This window comes from Eptatretus burgeri, chromosome 16 (genome assembly GCF_056783735.1).
Source record: "Eptatretus burgeri isolate ZD-2024b chromosome 16, Ebu_testis_v1, whole genome shotgun sequence".
In the NCBI taxonomy this organism is placed as follows: Eukaryota; Metazoa; Chordata; class Myxini; order Myxiniformes; family Myxinidae; genus Eptatretus; species Eptatretus burgeri.
Window position 1 is genome coordinate 58,192,865 of NC_140976.1, and position 16,877 is coordinate 58,209,741.

General features: G+C 46.7%; 1 protein-coding gene across 1 annotated transcript in view; it reads right to left on the minus strand.

Moving 5' to 3' along the window:
• TTK (TTK protein kinase) overlaps positions 1-16,877 on the minus strand; it is a 63,455-nt gene that overhangs the window by 10,048 nt on the left and 36,530 nt on the right. Inside the window, exons 9-12 of the mRNA XM_085860258.1 lie at positions 16,858-16,877; positions 8,490-8,596; positions 7,825-8,263; positions 7,268-7,342 (exon numbers count right to left, since the gene is read on the minus strand). The exon at positions 16,858-16,877 is cut by the window's right edge and continues 114 nt beyond it. Of these exons, the coding sequence (XP_085716384.1) occupies positions 7,268-7,342; positions 7,825-8,263; positions 8,490-8,596; positions 16,858-16,877 (641 nt within the window). The remainder of the gene's footprint in view (positions 1-7,267; positions 7,343-7,824; positions 8,264-8,489; positions 8,597-16,857) is intronic.

The window sequence follows — 16,877 nt, forward strand, 5'->3', positions numbered from 1 at the left end:
AACATTGGCAGTAGAATGGGCCGTACTGAATAGCTCAGTGACTTTCAAAGTGGCACCTTCATGGGATGCCACCTTTCCAACAAGTCAGTTCATCAAATTTCTGCCCTGCGAGAGCTGCCCCGGTCAACTGCAAGTGGTGTTATCGTGAAGTGGAAACGTCTCGGAGCAACAATAGCTCAGCTGCGAAGTGGTAGGCCACACAAGCTCACAGAACGGGACAACCAAGTGTTGAAGGGTGAAGCGTGGAAAAATCGTCTCGTCGGTTGCAACACTCACTGAGTTCCAAACTGACTTTGGAAGCAACGTCAGCACAAGCACTGCTCAGAGAGCTTCATGACATGGATTTCCATGGCCGAGCAGCCACACACAAGCCTAAGATCACCATGTGCAATGCCAAGCGTCGGCTGGAGTGGTGTATGTGGTGGAGTCGGCTGGAGTGGTGTATGTGGTGGAGTCTGCTGGCCTACGGGGAAGGGCATGGTGATGATGCATGATGGGCGTGATGATGGGAGGAGTGGTCGTGGGGGTCAGTGTATCGGCAAGGGATATGAGGTGTGCGCGCCGCCTGAGGCGTCGTAGTAATGCTGGAGTCGGCCGGCTCGTGAGTGTACCGAATACGGAATAAAGGGGAGCCGCGGGCACAGTACGCTCGCACTTGTGCAACACAGCCCGGCTCGACTGTTCCTCCGCATCGTGTCTGCCTGCTAAGCATCTCCCATTTCAGTACATTACAGTTGGCGAACGAGGATCTTCGGATCGGCGTGTGCAGGGTCGGCAAGTAACCCGGGCGGTTCCAAGCTACGGAGCCAAGGGTCTCACGGAGCATGGCAGAAGGGCGGGGCACGGCACACGGACGTGTACCCGTGTTCGGGGGAGATGAGTTCGAGTTGTTTTCTGAACAGTTAGGTTGCTACTTTCGGGCGAATGATGTAGAGGATGAAGAGAAACGCAAGGCGATCTTGCTCGCCTCGCTATCAACGGAGCACTACCGCCTGCTGAGTGATTTGGTGGCTCCAAATAGACCCAGTGATGATGTGCTATCCTTTCAAGACATCGTGGCGAAAATGAAGACCCACTTGGCGCCAGAGAAGTCGTTACATCTCGCGCGGTTCCAGTTCGATCATCTCGCTAAGGGTGGCAAGGAGCGCGTTGCGGACTTCGTAGCACGAGTGAAGCATTCGGCTGTGCCGTGTAAATTCACGACAGAGGAGCGTCCGACACGGCTCAGAGATCGTTTTATTTCTGGTCTGCGAGACGCAAAGATGGTAGCAGCCATCCTGCGTTTGACCGACATCACATTCGACTCGGCGGTCGTGACTGCTTCGTCTGTCGAGCAGACACTCACGGATGTCCGCGCCATTGCTGGCCAGGACGTAGTGAGTAGCTCCAGCTGGAGCATGGCGGCTAATCCCGAGGTCCACGCGGTGACCGCACAAGTGCCGCGGGTCGCGCAGCCCGGAGTCCGAGCGATGGCTCAAGTGCCGCAGGTCGCACGCGCGCCTGGCGGTGCGGGACGAGGGGCACCGCAGCACGGTCGCACCGGGAGCGAAGGGGCACCGCAGCACAGTCGCACCGGGAGCGAAGGGGCACCGCAGCACGGTCGCACCTGGAGCGAAGGAGCTTTCTGCGGCTGCTGGGGGTGTGGGGGTCCGCACCTGCGACAAATGTGCCCGTATAAGAACACCGTGTGTTTGCATTGTCACAAGGTGGGACATTTGAAGCGTGTGTGTCGGATGGCGGGGGCCTCCGTTGGGGTCTTGGATGACGAGGTGCGAGAGGACCCCAGTGACCTGGAGATCGGCCTGCAACCGGGGCCTGACGATGCAGGCGAGCCGGAGCGGGAGATGCAACCACGGTTGAGTGTGGATTCGGAGATGACGACGCCTTTCACGGTTGAAGTCGAAGTGAATGGCCAACCGACTGTGTTTTGCGTGGATACCGGGGCGGCAGTGTCGGTCATGGATGAGCGGGCGGCTCGTGGTCTTCGCGGTATTCGCCTGGTCAAGACGGCCTTGTCGTTATACACGTACACCGGTGAGGCGATTGCACCGCTTGCGAGGGCCGACGTCTCTGTGCGCTACCGAGATCGACGCGCCCGCCTCTCGGTGTTCGTTGTACGAGGGGAGGGGCCCCCCCTGTTGGGTCGGGACTGGCTGGCGCACCTCGGGCTGGATTTCCGGTTCGTACCTCCAGATGTGCCAGTGCTCTCTTCGAGGCCTTCGTCGAGTACCGAGGGCGAGGCTCTGGCGGCGGGGGCCGCGTCGATGTAGCGGGAGCGGCCGTTCGTTGCTGCCTGCGGCGGTGATGTGCAGTTCGGGAGCGGCGAGAGCCGTATCAGCTCTCGCGATGAGTTCCCGCGCTTCGCTCGCGATGAGTTCCCGCGCTGCGGCAGTGTTCGTGAGGCAATGCGCGTCGGTGTTGTGCAGGCAGCTTCGACAGGTGACGGTGAGCCCGTGGCGTTAAAGGGAGTCGCGAGTCACAACATCGAGTCGACAACCAAGAAGCGGACTCGTGATGTGGGTTGTTGTTCATGGCATATGTGCTTTTCCTTGCTCTGGTGATGCAGTTTAACGTTGTTGAAATAAATGCCAGCAGTTCTCGTGTAAAAGTGGATTTGGCGGAGATCAGTCAATGGGAGTTGTATTATGATCAATGTGATGTGGGGGCTTCAGGAGCGGTGGTGGCGAATAAAAAAGTTGGGTTGGCTTTCCATTGTCCCGGGCCGCAGGTAATTGCTTTGTCATGTGTTGGGATTTTATCAGAAAAGCGCGCTGTACGGAAAAATGAATTTGCAATGCTTCAAATAATGTTTGTAGTGATTTATAACGAGCCTATGATTGCAGTGTGGTTTAAATGGAGTTGCTCCCGTCTAGCTGCCGTGTGGGTCTCGGAGATCGACTCGGAACCAAGACTGGTGCCCTGGTCGGCGTTACCCCCACCTCTGGTTGCGAGCGCAGCTCTCTGTGTTCGCTCAAGGCCGTTGGGACGGGCGTTGGCGTCTCAACTGATTGTGGTGCGTGAGTTGTTTTGGCGCATCAAATGCATGCAGCCAGCGGCGCTGTTCAGTGCGCCCGGCCAAGGTCGATCAGGGCTGGCGCCACGGCTTCCAGATAGCGGGCTGCCGGCCTCGGGATGTTTATCTACGTCGGGTCTGCCTGGGGGGAGTGGGCCAGAGGCGTTTGATGGGGCCGGGGGAGGTTGGCTCGAAAGGTTGTCACGACCTCGGCGAGGGCCATGTCAGCATGGGCCGCCTGGGGGCGTTTTTGCTGCGTAGTGCTGCTGTGCTTCTCATTTGCTGCTTCATATCGGTAACACGGTCAGAGTGGGGGGGGGGGGGCTTTGTGCACCTCCGTCTTTGGAACCTGGCCTTTACTGCTCCACATTATATGATGTGGTGTGCTATTGTACTTCGCTATTTTCATTTTATTTCCATGATTATTATACGAAGTCCTTCGTGTTCTGTATGCTTCTTATAATGGTAATCATTTAATAATCATAGTTTTAGGGGGGAGGAGTGTGGTGGAGTCTGCGGGCCTACGGGGAAGGGCATGGTGATGATGCATGATGGGCGTGATGATGGGAGGAGTGGTCGTGGGGGTCAGTGTATCGGCAAGGGATATGAGGTGTGCGCGCCGCCTGAGGCGTCGTAGTAATGCTGGAGTCGGCCGGCTCGTGAGTGTACCGAATATGGAATAAAGGGGAGCTGCGGGCACAGTATGCCCGCGCTCGCACTTGTGCAACACAGCCCGGCTCGACTGTTCCTCCGCATCGTGTCTGCCTGCTAAGCATCTCCCATTTCAGTACATTACAGTGTAAAGCTCACCGCCATTGGACTCTGCAGCAGTGGAAATGCATTCTCTGGAGTGATGCAACATGCTTCACGATCTGGCAGATGCCTGATGGACGAATGTGGGTTTCGCAGATGTCAGGAGAACACTACCTGCCTGAATGCATAGTGACAACTGTAAAGTTTGGTGGAGGAGGAATAATTGTCTGGGGCTGTTTTTCATGGTTCAGGCTTGTCCCCTTAGTTCCAGTGAAGGGAAATCTTAACGATACAGCATACAACAATGACATTCGAGATGATTCTGTGCTTCCAACTTTGTGGCAACAGTTTGGGGGAAGGCCCTTTCCCGCTTCAGCATGACAATGCCCCTGTGCACAAAGCAAGGTCCAACAGAAATAGTTTGTCAAGATCGGTGTGGAAGAACTTGACTGGCCTGCACAGAGCCCTGACCTAAACCCCATCGAACACCTTTAGGATGTATTGGAATGCGGACTGCGAGTCAGACATTATCTTCCAACATCAGTGCCCGACCTCACTCATGCTCTTGTGGCTGAATGGAAGCAAATCCCCACAACAATGTTCCAACATGTAGTTGAAAGCCTTCCCAGAAGTGGAAATCCTGGAAGCTGTTATCGCAGCAAAGGGGGGACCTACTCAATATTAATGCCCATGATTTTGGAATGAGATGTTGGACGAACAGGTGTCCACATACTTTTGGCCATGTCGTGTATTTCAAAAATGTTTTGAGTCCAATATGTTCTCGTGGATCAGGCAGTGACCTTACCATTCTGATGTGTCGTACCAAATTTGGTTCATATTGGTCATGTAGTTTGTGAGGAGAATATTTTAGTGAATATGAGGGATTGGAAGAGGGAGGCTGTGGCTCCCTTTCCAGGGGAGATACGGACATGGGGAGCACACCTTAAGGCCAGTTTGGTTTGTTTCCGGTTGTCGGTTTCCGAGAAGATTTTTGAATGAAATACCAATATTTGGTGCAAAACCCACTTTTCACCCCCTATAAATGGGCGGATTTGGATTGGGAGCACAACCCCATGAGACTTTGCTGTCCTGATGCATCATCCCAAATTTGGTCCATATCGCTCAGGTCGTTGTGGAGACGAAGTTGTTTTCGTGAAAATGAGCGATTTGGAGAGGGGCCCGTTGGCCCCCTTTCTGGGGGAGTTTTGTCCATAAGGAACACAAATTAAGTTTAGGGCATGGTCCCGATGCCCAATGGCAAGTTTGGTATGAATCTGTCTGGTGGTTTCTGAGAAGAAGATTTTTGAATAAAATACCAATATTTGGGGCAAACCACCACTGCCTCCCCCCCCCCCAACCACCTTTATAGGAGGCACATTCAGAAGAGGAGCACAACCCCATGAAACCTTGCTGTCCTGATGCATCATACCAAATTTGGCCCATATCGGTCAGGCTGTTTGTGAGGAAATGTTTCAATCAAATTTTACGTCTCAAACGGGACCCAGTCTCAGCATATTTTGGAGAAATAACCAAAAAAGTGATCGTTTCAGGAAGAGACAAAAGTTGCCCTGTTTAACGATCCCATATGGCCATTTGGCTCGTGATATCCTTGTTTAACATAATGCTCGTCTCAGCTCCGACATTGGCCTTTGATCACCAAATAAATAAAGTAAAATAAAATATAAACTAAAATAAAATAACCCACAGTACACATCTTGATTTTCAGTCACCTGGAGTGAATTTGATGGCGTGCACACCCCCCCCCCACCTCCAACCGTTTTTTTTCAAAAAGCATGCCGATAATAAGTTCATTGGTGTCCAAGAGAATGTCAAATACATATGCAAAGCATTTTGCAGGATCATAGAGCTCACCAGATGACTGGCCGTAAAGTAAAGTGTACACAACCAACAATTACGCAAAATAACTTTTCTTTGGGATCAATGAAGACAAATGAGTGACCTCGCACCGAAAGTGTAATAATGAATGGATGAAAAAAAAACAAAAAAAAAACAAGTGTCAAAATCAAAGGGAATTGTTGTTTTACTATCCATACATCAACAACACGTATTCAAAATGGGAATATCAAATGTGTTTCTTGAAAATAAATAAAGTATTCATTTGCTTTTGTGAATAAAACCGATTAATAAATATATATATATATATATATATATATATATATATATATATATATATATATATACCGTATTTTCACGACCAAAAGGCGCACCGTGCCAAAAGGCGCAGTCTAAGTTGTGTGTGCCGTTCCTGTATTTGACACACACATAAGGCGCTCCTCACGATAGGGCGCGGGTTTTATATGAATATCCTCTACTACGTACGTCCGCCGTACAACAACACACTCACACAAGCACACAAGTGTGCGTATTTAAAAATAGATCGGGAGCAAAATTGAGTTTGGTTGTGCTTTATTAAAGTATTAGTTACAAAAATACTAAAACAATCAAATACCGGTAATAGTCTTTAATCAAATCCATCGAAATCCTCATCCTCTGTTTCGGAATCGAACTGCGCTAAACCCAACCTAGCAGGTCCACCTTCCTCGCCGTCAGAGTCACTTTCTGCACCGTGCGGCTCCTCCGAAATGATGCCGGCTTTAGCGAAAGCTCGGACAACAGTGCCAGCAGACACGTTAGCCCAGGCATCAACAATCCAGTGGCAAACTGTGGCGTAACTCGCCCGGCACTGCCTTCCACCCTTTGTGAAGCTGTGCTCTCCTTCGGTCATCCACCGCTCCCACGCCGCTCGCAGCCTCACTTTGAACGGCCGGTTCACGCCGATGGCTCGGCTGGATCCGTTTGTCGCAGATGTGCTTGCTGCAGTAGGAGCGGAAGTTTTCCATCATTTCTTGATAATCCGCCGGACGTTGCTGCGCTATCGTAGTCCTGGTCCGGATGGAAAAATGGCACCGTTTCATGAAGCGAAAGCACCAAGACGGACCTCCGTGGAAATGTTCGATTTTCATTTCCTCCGCTATCGATACTGCCTTCAGTCGGATCGTGACCGTCGAAACGCTCCTCCCACTTGCTCTTTGCTCAACGATCCACTGCTCAAGTCTTTCCTCCAACTCTGGCCACCTCGCCTTGTTTCCACGGAAACTCAGCTGCGTCTTCTTCACCTGTCGCAGCTCGTTTTCCAGCTTCCTCCACTTTCGAACCATCGACTCGTTGATCTGGAAATTCCTCGCCGCGGCTCGATTCCCATGTTCCTCCGCATAGCTGATCGCCTTCAGTTTAAACTGAGCTTCATAAGCGTGTCTCTTTGCCATTTTCGGGGTTGTTAAAACAGCAATGTTCTGCATACCGCACATACCTGTTCTTTTATACACACAAAGGGCGCACTGCACTATAGGGCGCGTCGCACATTTTGACAAAAATCTAAGACGTTTATATGCGCCTTATAGTCGTGAAAATACGGTAGTTTTTTTTCAGCAATACAGGTTGTGGAATTGCAGACAGAGGATGATAAAAGTGATCACATACCTTACTGGTGCCACCTTGGCCGAGTAGCTTGAGGATCCGGTAAGCTTTGCCATTCACAGAAATGCACGTGTTTCCCTAACACAGAAAAATCGTGGCAGGCAGAAAAAATTATTTTCATAATGAATAAAACAAAATTTCACAACTCCATTTCTTCTTTAATGACCACAATTATTTCCACGTTCTCGTGGGGTTTGGCGGGGGTAAGTTTTCGGCCAAAGTCTCATGAACCGTCTGGCCAAGCCTGACGCTCGACAAAGTAGTTGGGACAGGAATTTGTAATTTGGCCACAATACCGGTGATAGCTCGCCTCCTCTTCACGAGGGACACCATGTGATCCTTAAGGCCCACCAACTAATGCCTAATTTAATGTCCATCTGAGGGACGGCACACACATTGCTGAATCACCCTGCTTGTGAAACCGCCAGGACATGCTGCCAATCCCAAACACTCCACAACTAAGAATCAGAATTTGATTTTTACATTTTAACTGACTTGCAAAGCAAGTCTCACAATCTGACGTGCAGTGCTAAACTAGATAGTCAAAAATATTTTGTTACCTTTTGCTGAGCAGCCATTGGTTGATATAAAAGTGGATTAGAAGAGCACGTTTTCTGCACCTGCCCTCCATCCAAACTGGACTTTTTGCTTGGTGGTGGTTGCTGATCATAGGCCAGTGTGGAAGAGCATGCAATAAAAGGCTTGGACAGACTCAGCGTGGACGAGTGGGGAATTTGGACAAAAGGCAGAGATGCCGGGGTGGGAAAGCACTGTGGGGGTTTGCTGGTCAAGCAAGGAGTTGGGCAAGGTGAAAGATGTCGGCCTTGTGAAAGCAGAGAACTGGAGGACGAACGTTTGAAGCCTGGGAGACCTTCAGAATTGTCCAACAAAGGCTGATGGTCATCAGTTGGTGCTTGTGCTTCCATGATAGATGGGCTTGCTTGAGAAGAGACAGACGGAACCGGCTCCGGAAAAGTAAAATCAAGATGCGAGACATTCCTGCGGAACATGTTCAATCAAGTTCCCTCATCAATGAAAGAAAATGCATCAACTCAAACAGCACAACTCAATAATTGACTGAGAAGGTTTTGACCAAAAGCCTTCAAACTTGGCTTGGATTTTCACCAAGAAACAAAATAGCAGCAAATGCAGCAAAACAAGTCTGTCAAAATGCGGCTCGATTTACAGGACTGGAAAAGCGACAGGAATTTTCCATGATACTCACGCTTGTTCAAACGACTGTGTGGTCGTAGCCAGTCCAACAGATGTCTCTCTCAGATCTATTTCTTGATTCAATACTCTTTGCTGCTCTGAGACGGGAACACGCATGGCCTACAAAAAAATAATAATAATTAAAAAAGTACATCAACAAGCACTTGGGTTATCAACTCTTTGGAAAGGGCACAAAATCCTTCACCAGGAGGCATAGCCACGCGAGAATGAATCTAAAGCCAACTTGGAATTTTAGGGCTGGGCGATATTGATAATTTTGCTCGTCGATCATCGTCCCTCCAAATATCGACGCTCTTGCGATCACTCAACATTGCACAATCACTTATGATCACGTAGTGCGATCACCCGGCAGTGACCGCTGGCGCTTGGAGGGTACACACTTTCAATGGTTATATGTATAACTCTAATGATGACACACTGTGCAATCGTTTGAAAATATTGGGTGGTCCACTGGACTACCGTTTTTCTCAGGTTTTCTGTCTGTCTGCATGTATGTCTGTTTGTTTGTATGTAATGGACGGCTCTGGAGGCCAGAGGAGTCAACCGATTTTGATGAAACTTGACTGGTAGGTTCATACCACGATCTTGTTGTATGCTTTCGAGCACCGTTGCTATGGACGCCACCGTTGCCTAGCAACGGGACTTTGAAACTTTTGAAAAAAAATCCGAATTTTTTTTTTTTCGAAAATCAAACATCGGCTTCCGCGCTTTTATGTGCACTATAATCAACCTCTGTCAAAAATTTTCAGCCCGATCTGTCAAAAACTGTATGCAATTATATAGCGACCACCCATGTTGCCTACCGGCTTGTAGGTGTTTATTGCCATGTAATCTGTCCTGAAATTGATATAAACACTTTTGTGTGCTCTCATTTAAAAAGCAGAGTTTGTGTCATCAGACAAACAACAGCATAATGGGTATTTTGAACATTAATTGCGCTTTTACAGAGTGGTGAAGAAGCCGCGATAGCCCAACATTGGACTGCATCTATAGTATACTATACTGTATATTAAAGTAGCCAGACTTCTCAGTGTGTCCCTCTGCCTGAATATAAAGAGCACACTCTTTTCACTGGGACTTCAGTACAGCGTTACATCTAGCACCAAGCTAGGTCTCTACGTATGTACATGCACGTCATCCCGGCATCCAGTACTCAACCCGTCCTGTGCTTAACTGTTTTGTTTAAAGTTTATTCTTTGTTTATGATTGGCGCATGGGGGGATGAAATGTGCATCAACCATGATGGTTGGAGGAGGAGTGTGGGGTGGGATGGGGGGGTTGGGGGAAATGAGTGTTGTGGTTGACTGGTGTTTATTGCTCTGAGGACAGGATGTTTGCGAGCTGCCCTGGGGGCAGCACTTTTTGTGTGCACATTTTGCCATCATGATAAAAACTCTCCTGCACAGGGTCTGAGTTGGAGTTCAGATAAGGTGATTGTACCATTGCGAATAGTCCTCCTCCTCCTTATGCACTGGCTCAGGGATCTTCAACGGAAGACCCTGATGATGAGGCAGGAGGGATGTCAACTGAGATGGGCCGAAGCTTTCTCACTATTCGTATGAAAGGCGAGAGAGATTGATGTTGCATACATATTGGGTTTTCCACTGGGACTATCATGATATGATAAAACGAGTGCTTCATGTTGATATTCATATTAAATCGATCAAAACATGTCTCGAAATCTTCAGCTTACAATACTGCACACCACTTTTTCTATCATCAAATGTGCAGATATAATGGACAGTTTGAAAAATGTAGCATAGCATTAACAATATTTTTTTCAATATCTTATTGAGCTGATAATATCAAGATATCGCACAGCACTACTTGGAATGTCGCACTTTCGCCGCAAATTGAACGAGTGGCTCAACTGCAATCAAATGGATGGACATATTAAAGGGGAACCCAAACAATATATTTTTTTTCTGAAAACCAATGAGAATCATTAATCACGGTCGAATTTGAAGGGGAAAAACTAATTGAAATTTGTTTGCCAATCACAAAGTGTCAGAAAAAGGTCCAGAGAGAATATTTTCGATTTCACCAGTAACGTCACACCTTGAAGCCGTATCGATCTGAACGGCGGATTTACAGAGAGAAACAGTGCATGTCGAGCTCGGATTCAGATACTGATCCCACCGTCATTAGCAACTCCGAATATTCTCAGAATGTTGAAAATGATCAGTGGGATTTTGAAGAAATGGTTGGAGACAAAATTAGTGATAGAAACGTTTCGGGGGGGGGGGATTGTGGAGCCATAACGTTTTGAGCCTATCCGAGCAATTCAGAGGAAGAAGGCAGAAGTGTTATTGAGGATGAAAACGCTGGTCACATCATCACTTCAGCTCGGGAGGGTTTGATTTTTTTCCATTCAATCGCCAGTGGATAAGGGAGTAGTTTTGTAATTCATAAATCAGGTTATATATATATATATATATATATATATATATATATATATATATATATATATATATATATATATATATATATATATATATATATATATATATATATATATATATATATATATATGACTCAAGCAGAAATACCCATCGTCCAACAGCAAGGACACCGCAGACAAAATGGACGACGAATACTTCGTCTCACTGTCGCAGGCTGACTAGGTGTCTTCTTGTATGTTACGGGGTCGTCCGGGCCATTTTTGTCTGTGCTGTGTCCCACATTCGTGTCCGTGACGTGGGGATTGTGGAGGGGTGAGGAGGGTGGATGTAGGATGGTGGTATTGTGGGGTGATTCTTGTTCGGAGAGGGGGGGATAGTGGTGGGTATTGTGGGGGTGATGGCTAATGGGGCAGGGTGAATACTTTCTTCCCTTGCGAGTTGTAAAGGTGAATACACCTCTCAGAGGTGCAGATGATAGATAAATGAATACTTTCTCTCCACTATAAATAGATGGTGGTTCGTTTGATGAGCAGACATTTGTGTTTACAATAGATAATTATTTTTCGGTGCTCTTGTGGTAACTTCCAGGCAATGGCAACAGGTGTTTCATTCACCGTTCAAGTCGCCCATGTACATATGCTGGTAGCTCGGTGGAGATGGTGTTACAGTTTCGAGCGACGGCTGTTTCTTCCACTTAATCATGGGGATAGCACCCTCTCACAATCGTGGCGGATAGCCACAAGATTTTTAGCAATCTCTGTCGTTTCATTCCAGTTCTCTGTGCAATGTTCTGAGCACAAAAACAAACATTTCGTGGGCCTGATTCACACTCGGGTATTTTGGACAAACCTCGTCCAATTTCTGCCAAACTTCGAGTCTTTAGGCCATTGATGCAGCATGAAACCATCTCGGGTTGTATTACTACAACCACCAAGTACGCATCGACTCGGCACATTTGTGGAAAATCGAAAACTATTTGCCGTTTGAGTTAAATCGTACCGTGATGTGACCTGGAGACACTATAGATCTGATCAAAACCTACCTGTTGTGTGGACATCACGGAGGAGAAGAAGAAGAACAACAACAACAACAACAACAACAACAACATCAACAACAACAAGAAGAACAACAACAAGAAGAACAACAACAAGAAGAACAACAACAAGAAGAACAACAACAAGAAGAACAACAACAAGAAGAACAACAACAAGAAGAACAACAACAAGAAGAACAACAACAAGAAGAACAACAGCAAGAAGAACAACAAGAACAAGAAGAACAACAAGAACAAGAAGAACAACAAGAACAACAAGAACAAGAAGAACAAGAAGAACAAAAAGAACAAGAAGAAGAAGAAGAACAAGAAGAACAAGAAGAACAAGAAGAACAACAAGAACAAGAAGAACAAGAAGAACAAGAAGAACAAGAAGAACAAGAAGAACAAGAAGAAGAACAAGAACAAGAAGAACAAGAAGAACAAGAAGAACAAGAAGAACAAGAACAAGAACAAGAAGAACAAGAAGAACAAGAAGAACAAGAACAAGAACAAGAAGAACAAGAAGAACAAGAAGAACAAGAACAAGAACAAGAACAAGAAGAACAAGAAGAACAAGAAGAACAAGAAGAACAAGAAGAAGAAGAACAAGAAGAACAAGAAGAAGAAGAACAAGAAGAACAAGAACAAGAAGAACAAGAACAAGAAGAACAAGAACAAGAAGAACAAGAACAAGAACAAGAAGAACAAGAACAAGAAGAACAAGAACAAGAAGAACAAGAACAAGAAGAACAAGAAGAACAAGAAGAACAAGAACAAGAAGAACAAGAAGAACAAGAACAAGAACAACAAGAACAACAAGAACAAGAACAACAAGAACAACAATAACAAGAAGAACAAGAAGAACAAGAAGAACAAGAAGAACAAGAAGAACAAGAAGAACAAGAAGAACAAGAAGAAGAAGAAGAACAAGTAGAACCAGCATAACAAGAAGAACAAGAAGAACAAGAAGAACAAGAAGAACAACAAGAACAAGAAGAACAACAAGAACAAGAAGAACAACAAGAACAAGAAGAACAACAAGAACAAGAAGAACAACAAGAACAAGAAGAACAACAAGAACAACAAGAACAAGAACAAGAAGAACAAGAACAAGAACAAGAACAAGAAGAACAAGAACAAGAAGAACAAGAACAAGAAGAACAAGAACAAGAAGAACAAGAACAAGAAGAACAAGAACAAGAACAAGAAGAACAAGAACAAGAACAAGAAGAACAACAAGAAGAAGAACAAGAAGAAGAAGAAGAAGAACAAGAAGAAGAAGAAGAAGAAGAAGAACAAGAAGAAGAAGAACAAGAAGAAGAACAAGAAGAAGAACAAGAAGAAGAACAAGAAGAAGAACAAGAAGAAGAACAAGAAGAAGAACAAGAAGAAGAAGAAGAAGAAGAAGAAGAAGAAGAAGAAGAAGAAGAAGAACAACAACAACAACAAGAACAACAACAAGAACAACAACAACAAGAACAACAACAACAACAACAACAACAACAAGAACAAGAAGAACAAGAAGAAGAAGAAGATAGATTTTCATCACAAATTTACCTACCTTATAAATCGCAAATCAGAAAAAGACACTTCATGTCTATTTTGTTTTGTAGGGTATCAAGGGATACATTAGCATCGAGGTTGTTTTGAGCATTTGTGTCCCCTTTACGATTTTAGGGCTAGACATAAACGGTTGGCCGATTTTCTGGGACAGGCAATTGTGTCTGTCGAACGTGTGAAAACCTCAACAAACCTGTCTGAAGGATGGGTCAATTTTTCCAATGGAAGTTTAATAAACTGACTTGGGACTGACTCAATCGGGCAACTTCCCTACCCGGATCTCAACCAATGGTACTCCATCTCTTCTGGATCTCATTTTGACAAATTTCCCAGACAATATCTGCTGCTCTTCCTCCACTCCAATCGGTTCTTCTGACCATGTCCTTGGCAAAGTGGACATCTTTCTGGCTATTATCAGAGAACCACCTCACCGCCGTAGAGTCTGGCATTTCACTCAAACCGACTGGCAGTATCTCCAAGCAGCCCTCAAACTTATAGACTGGTCTCCTATCTCTACTTTCTCCAACATCAACTCTTCCTGGGAATTCTTTCAAAGAAACTTGCTCTCCCTCATGCACAGATTTATCCCCTCTCGTCTTCAGTTGTCCGACCCGTCCTCCCGCCCTTGGTTCACTGAAGCTTGTGGTGAGGCAGTTGTCCTGAAACAACTTTCCTTTTCCTCATGGAAAGCAAACACAACTGAGGGCAATCTCAGTTCCTTCCATAAAGCTCGGAACAAGTGTGTATCTACCGTCAGGAGAGCCAGAAAACAACATCTTTCTCATCTCAAGTCTGAACTCTCAAACCTCTCTCCCTCCTCAAAATCCTGGTGGTGTCTAATCAAATCTGTTTCTGGTGTATGTTCCCCCTCCATCCCCTCCCTTACCTCAAATGGCAGCACTGCTGATACCGCATGTGAAAAAGCTGAATACCTAAACTCGGTGTTTGCAGCTAAATCTTGTGTCCAAAACCAATCACTTTCTCCACCCACCTTACCCAGTTGCACCCAACTCTCCCTGGACTCTGTGTCCTTTTCTCCTGACAAGGTGGAGAGCTTTCTGTCAAACCTCGACTCAGATTCTGCAACCGGTCCAGACGGCATCAGCCCACGTGTCTTCAAATCCTGCTCTTCTGCTCTTGCTCACACTCTCTCTGTTCTGTTCACCCTCTCATTTGCTCAAGGCCATCTGCCATCTGCTTGGAAATCAGTAAACATCACTGCCCTGCACAAAAAAGGTGCAAAAACAGATCCCTGCAACTCCAGACCAATCAGCCTTCTCCCAATCATCAGCAAGGTGATGGAATCCATCATCGCTTCAGACATCAAATCCTTCCTATTCTCCAATGGCTTGATTTATGATCATCAATTTGGTTTCAGACCAGGTCACTCTACCCTGGATATGCTGCTTTTGCTCTCCCAACAATGGATGGAAGCCCTCAATGCCAGACAGGAAATCCGAGCCATATCCCTGGATACATCACGTGCTTTTGACACAGTCTGGCACACCAAACTCTCTTCCCATGGTATCCAAGGCCATCTCCACTCATGGCTTGCAGACTTTCTCTCCTGTCACAGTCAACGTGTGGCCATAAATGGAGTTCTTTCATCCCCTCTTCCTGTCCAGGCTGGAGTTCCGCAAGGTAACGTTCTGGGTCCTGTTCTTTTTCTGGTTTTCATCAATGATCTCTCCAACTCTCTGGAAAATCCTCTATATCTCTTTGCTGATGACTCCACCCTCTGCCGTACCATCGGTCATCCCTCAGACTGGCAAGCAGCAGCTTCTTCGCTCACTGCTGATCTGGATAAAATCACAAACTGGTCCAACACGTGGAACATGTCTTTCAATCCGGACAACTATCACACTCTCGCCATGGCTCTTCGAAAGGACCTTTTAGAACCCCCCCCCCCACCCATCCATTTTCTCAACAATCCTCTGGAAGAAGTCCTTTCTTTCAAGCTTCTGCGTATCACTCTCTACCATGATCTTTCCTGGGAGACACATTTCAAACCTCGCCTCCAAAGCTAGTCTCCGACTGGGAATCATCCGAGTGCAAGGTCCTTCCTCGGCCCACCTGAGCTCCTGACCACTTACAAAGCTTTTGTCTGCAGCCTGATGGAGTACTGCTCTCCCCTCTGGGCTGGTGCTCCTGCCTCCCACCTTTCTCGGCTTCACGCTGTAGAAACCAAGGCATTTCGGATCATTGGCATCTCCCGCAATGAGGCTGTGTCTTTGGGCCTCTCACTCAATCACCGCAGGTTGGTCGGTGGTCTTTCTGTCTTCTACCGTCTCCTCTCCAGCCTCGCCCCTCCCCCCCCCTGCTCTCTCTGCGATTTGTCCCCACCACATTTCCGCAGGGCGCTCAAGGTCAGCCAACAACCCCCTTCTGGTAAAACTACCAAAATCACGAATCACTGCTCACCTTCTCTCTTTCTTTCGTCCAAATATCTCAGTTCCCCACTATTTTGTCCTTCCCACTCCCTCCCCTCCTGTCTCATGCCCCCCTTGATGTGTGTTGTGCGTTAGCTCTCATACGAGCCTCGACAAGGTATACAAAAAACAACAAAAAAAAAAACAACTTGATTTGTCTGAACCTCCATTGCAGTTCGTTTTCGAATAAAGCCAGAGCGAATGTCAGTAACGAAGTGTCAGGTATGAATGTCAGGTGCGACTATTGATTGGCCACATATGGTCCATATTTAAACATTTGATTCATTTAAAAACATTCGGTAATTGCATTAATCAGTTGTCCAGATTCAAACCAGTGTCACCAGTGTCCTTGCTGTCTTAAAATGCATTTTACGCAAGCCAACATGGCTTTTGTCCTTTCCATAAACAAACTTGCAGCAGGCAACTGTTATGAATTCCAGCCCTTGAAATCTCAAAGCTGTATATGAATATGTGCCAGCTTTGTCTCGCAGCCCGCTGGATGCAGGGCAATGTAACCGTGAGAAATATGTTGGCTTGCCAAACTTCTTCTGGGGTGTAGGGAGGGGGGAAAGCCCACTTGCCCAGTTGTTCCTTGCTTTCTCCACCTAGGAATAGATTTTATATGTGAAAGTTTTGTAGTGTGACTTTTAGTGTGGTACAGGGTCTGACTGCTGTGGTCGGTCCCTGTGCCACCTCTGCATGCATGCACTGTGCCGCTTCAATAAACCGCATATTCGAGAATCCTCTGTTGACTCACCTCAATTCTTGGCCGGGATTGAAGGGTCTTCATCACAAAGAGGATCTTTTTTGAACCGAACAGACGTAACCCCACATCCCCACCCACAGGCCAGTCATATATACAATGGTATGCTTGCAGTGCGAATTGTTGGACAGGTGCAATGGTTGACGGGCAGGTAGAAATCTAAAATCTACCTGTCGTGTGGACAGGCTGG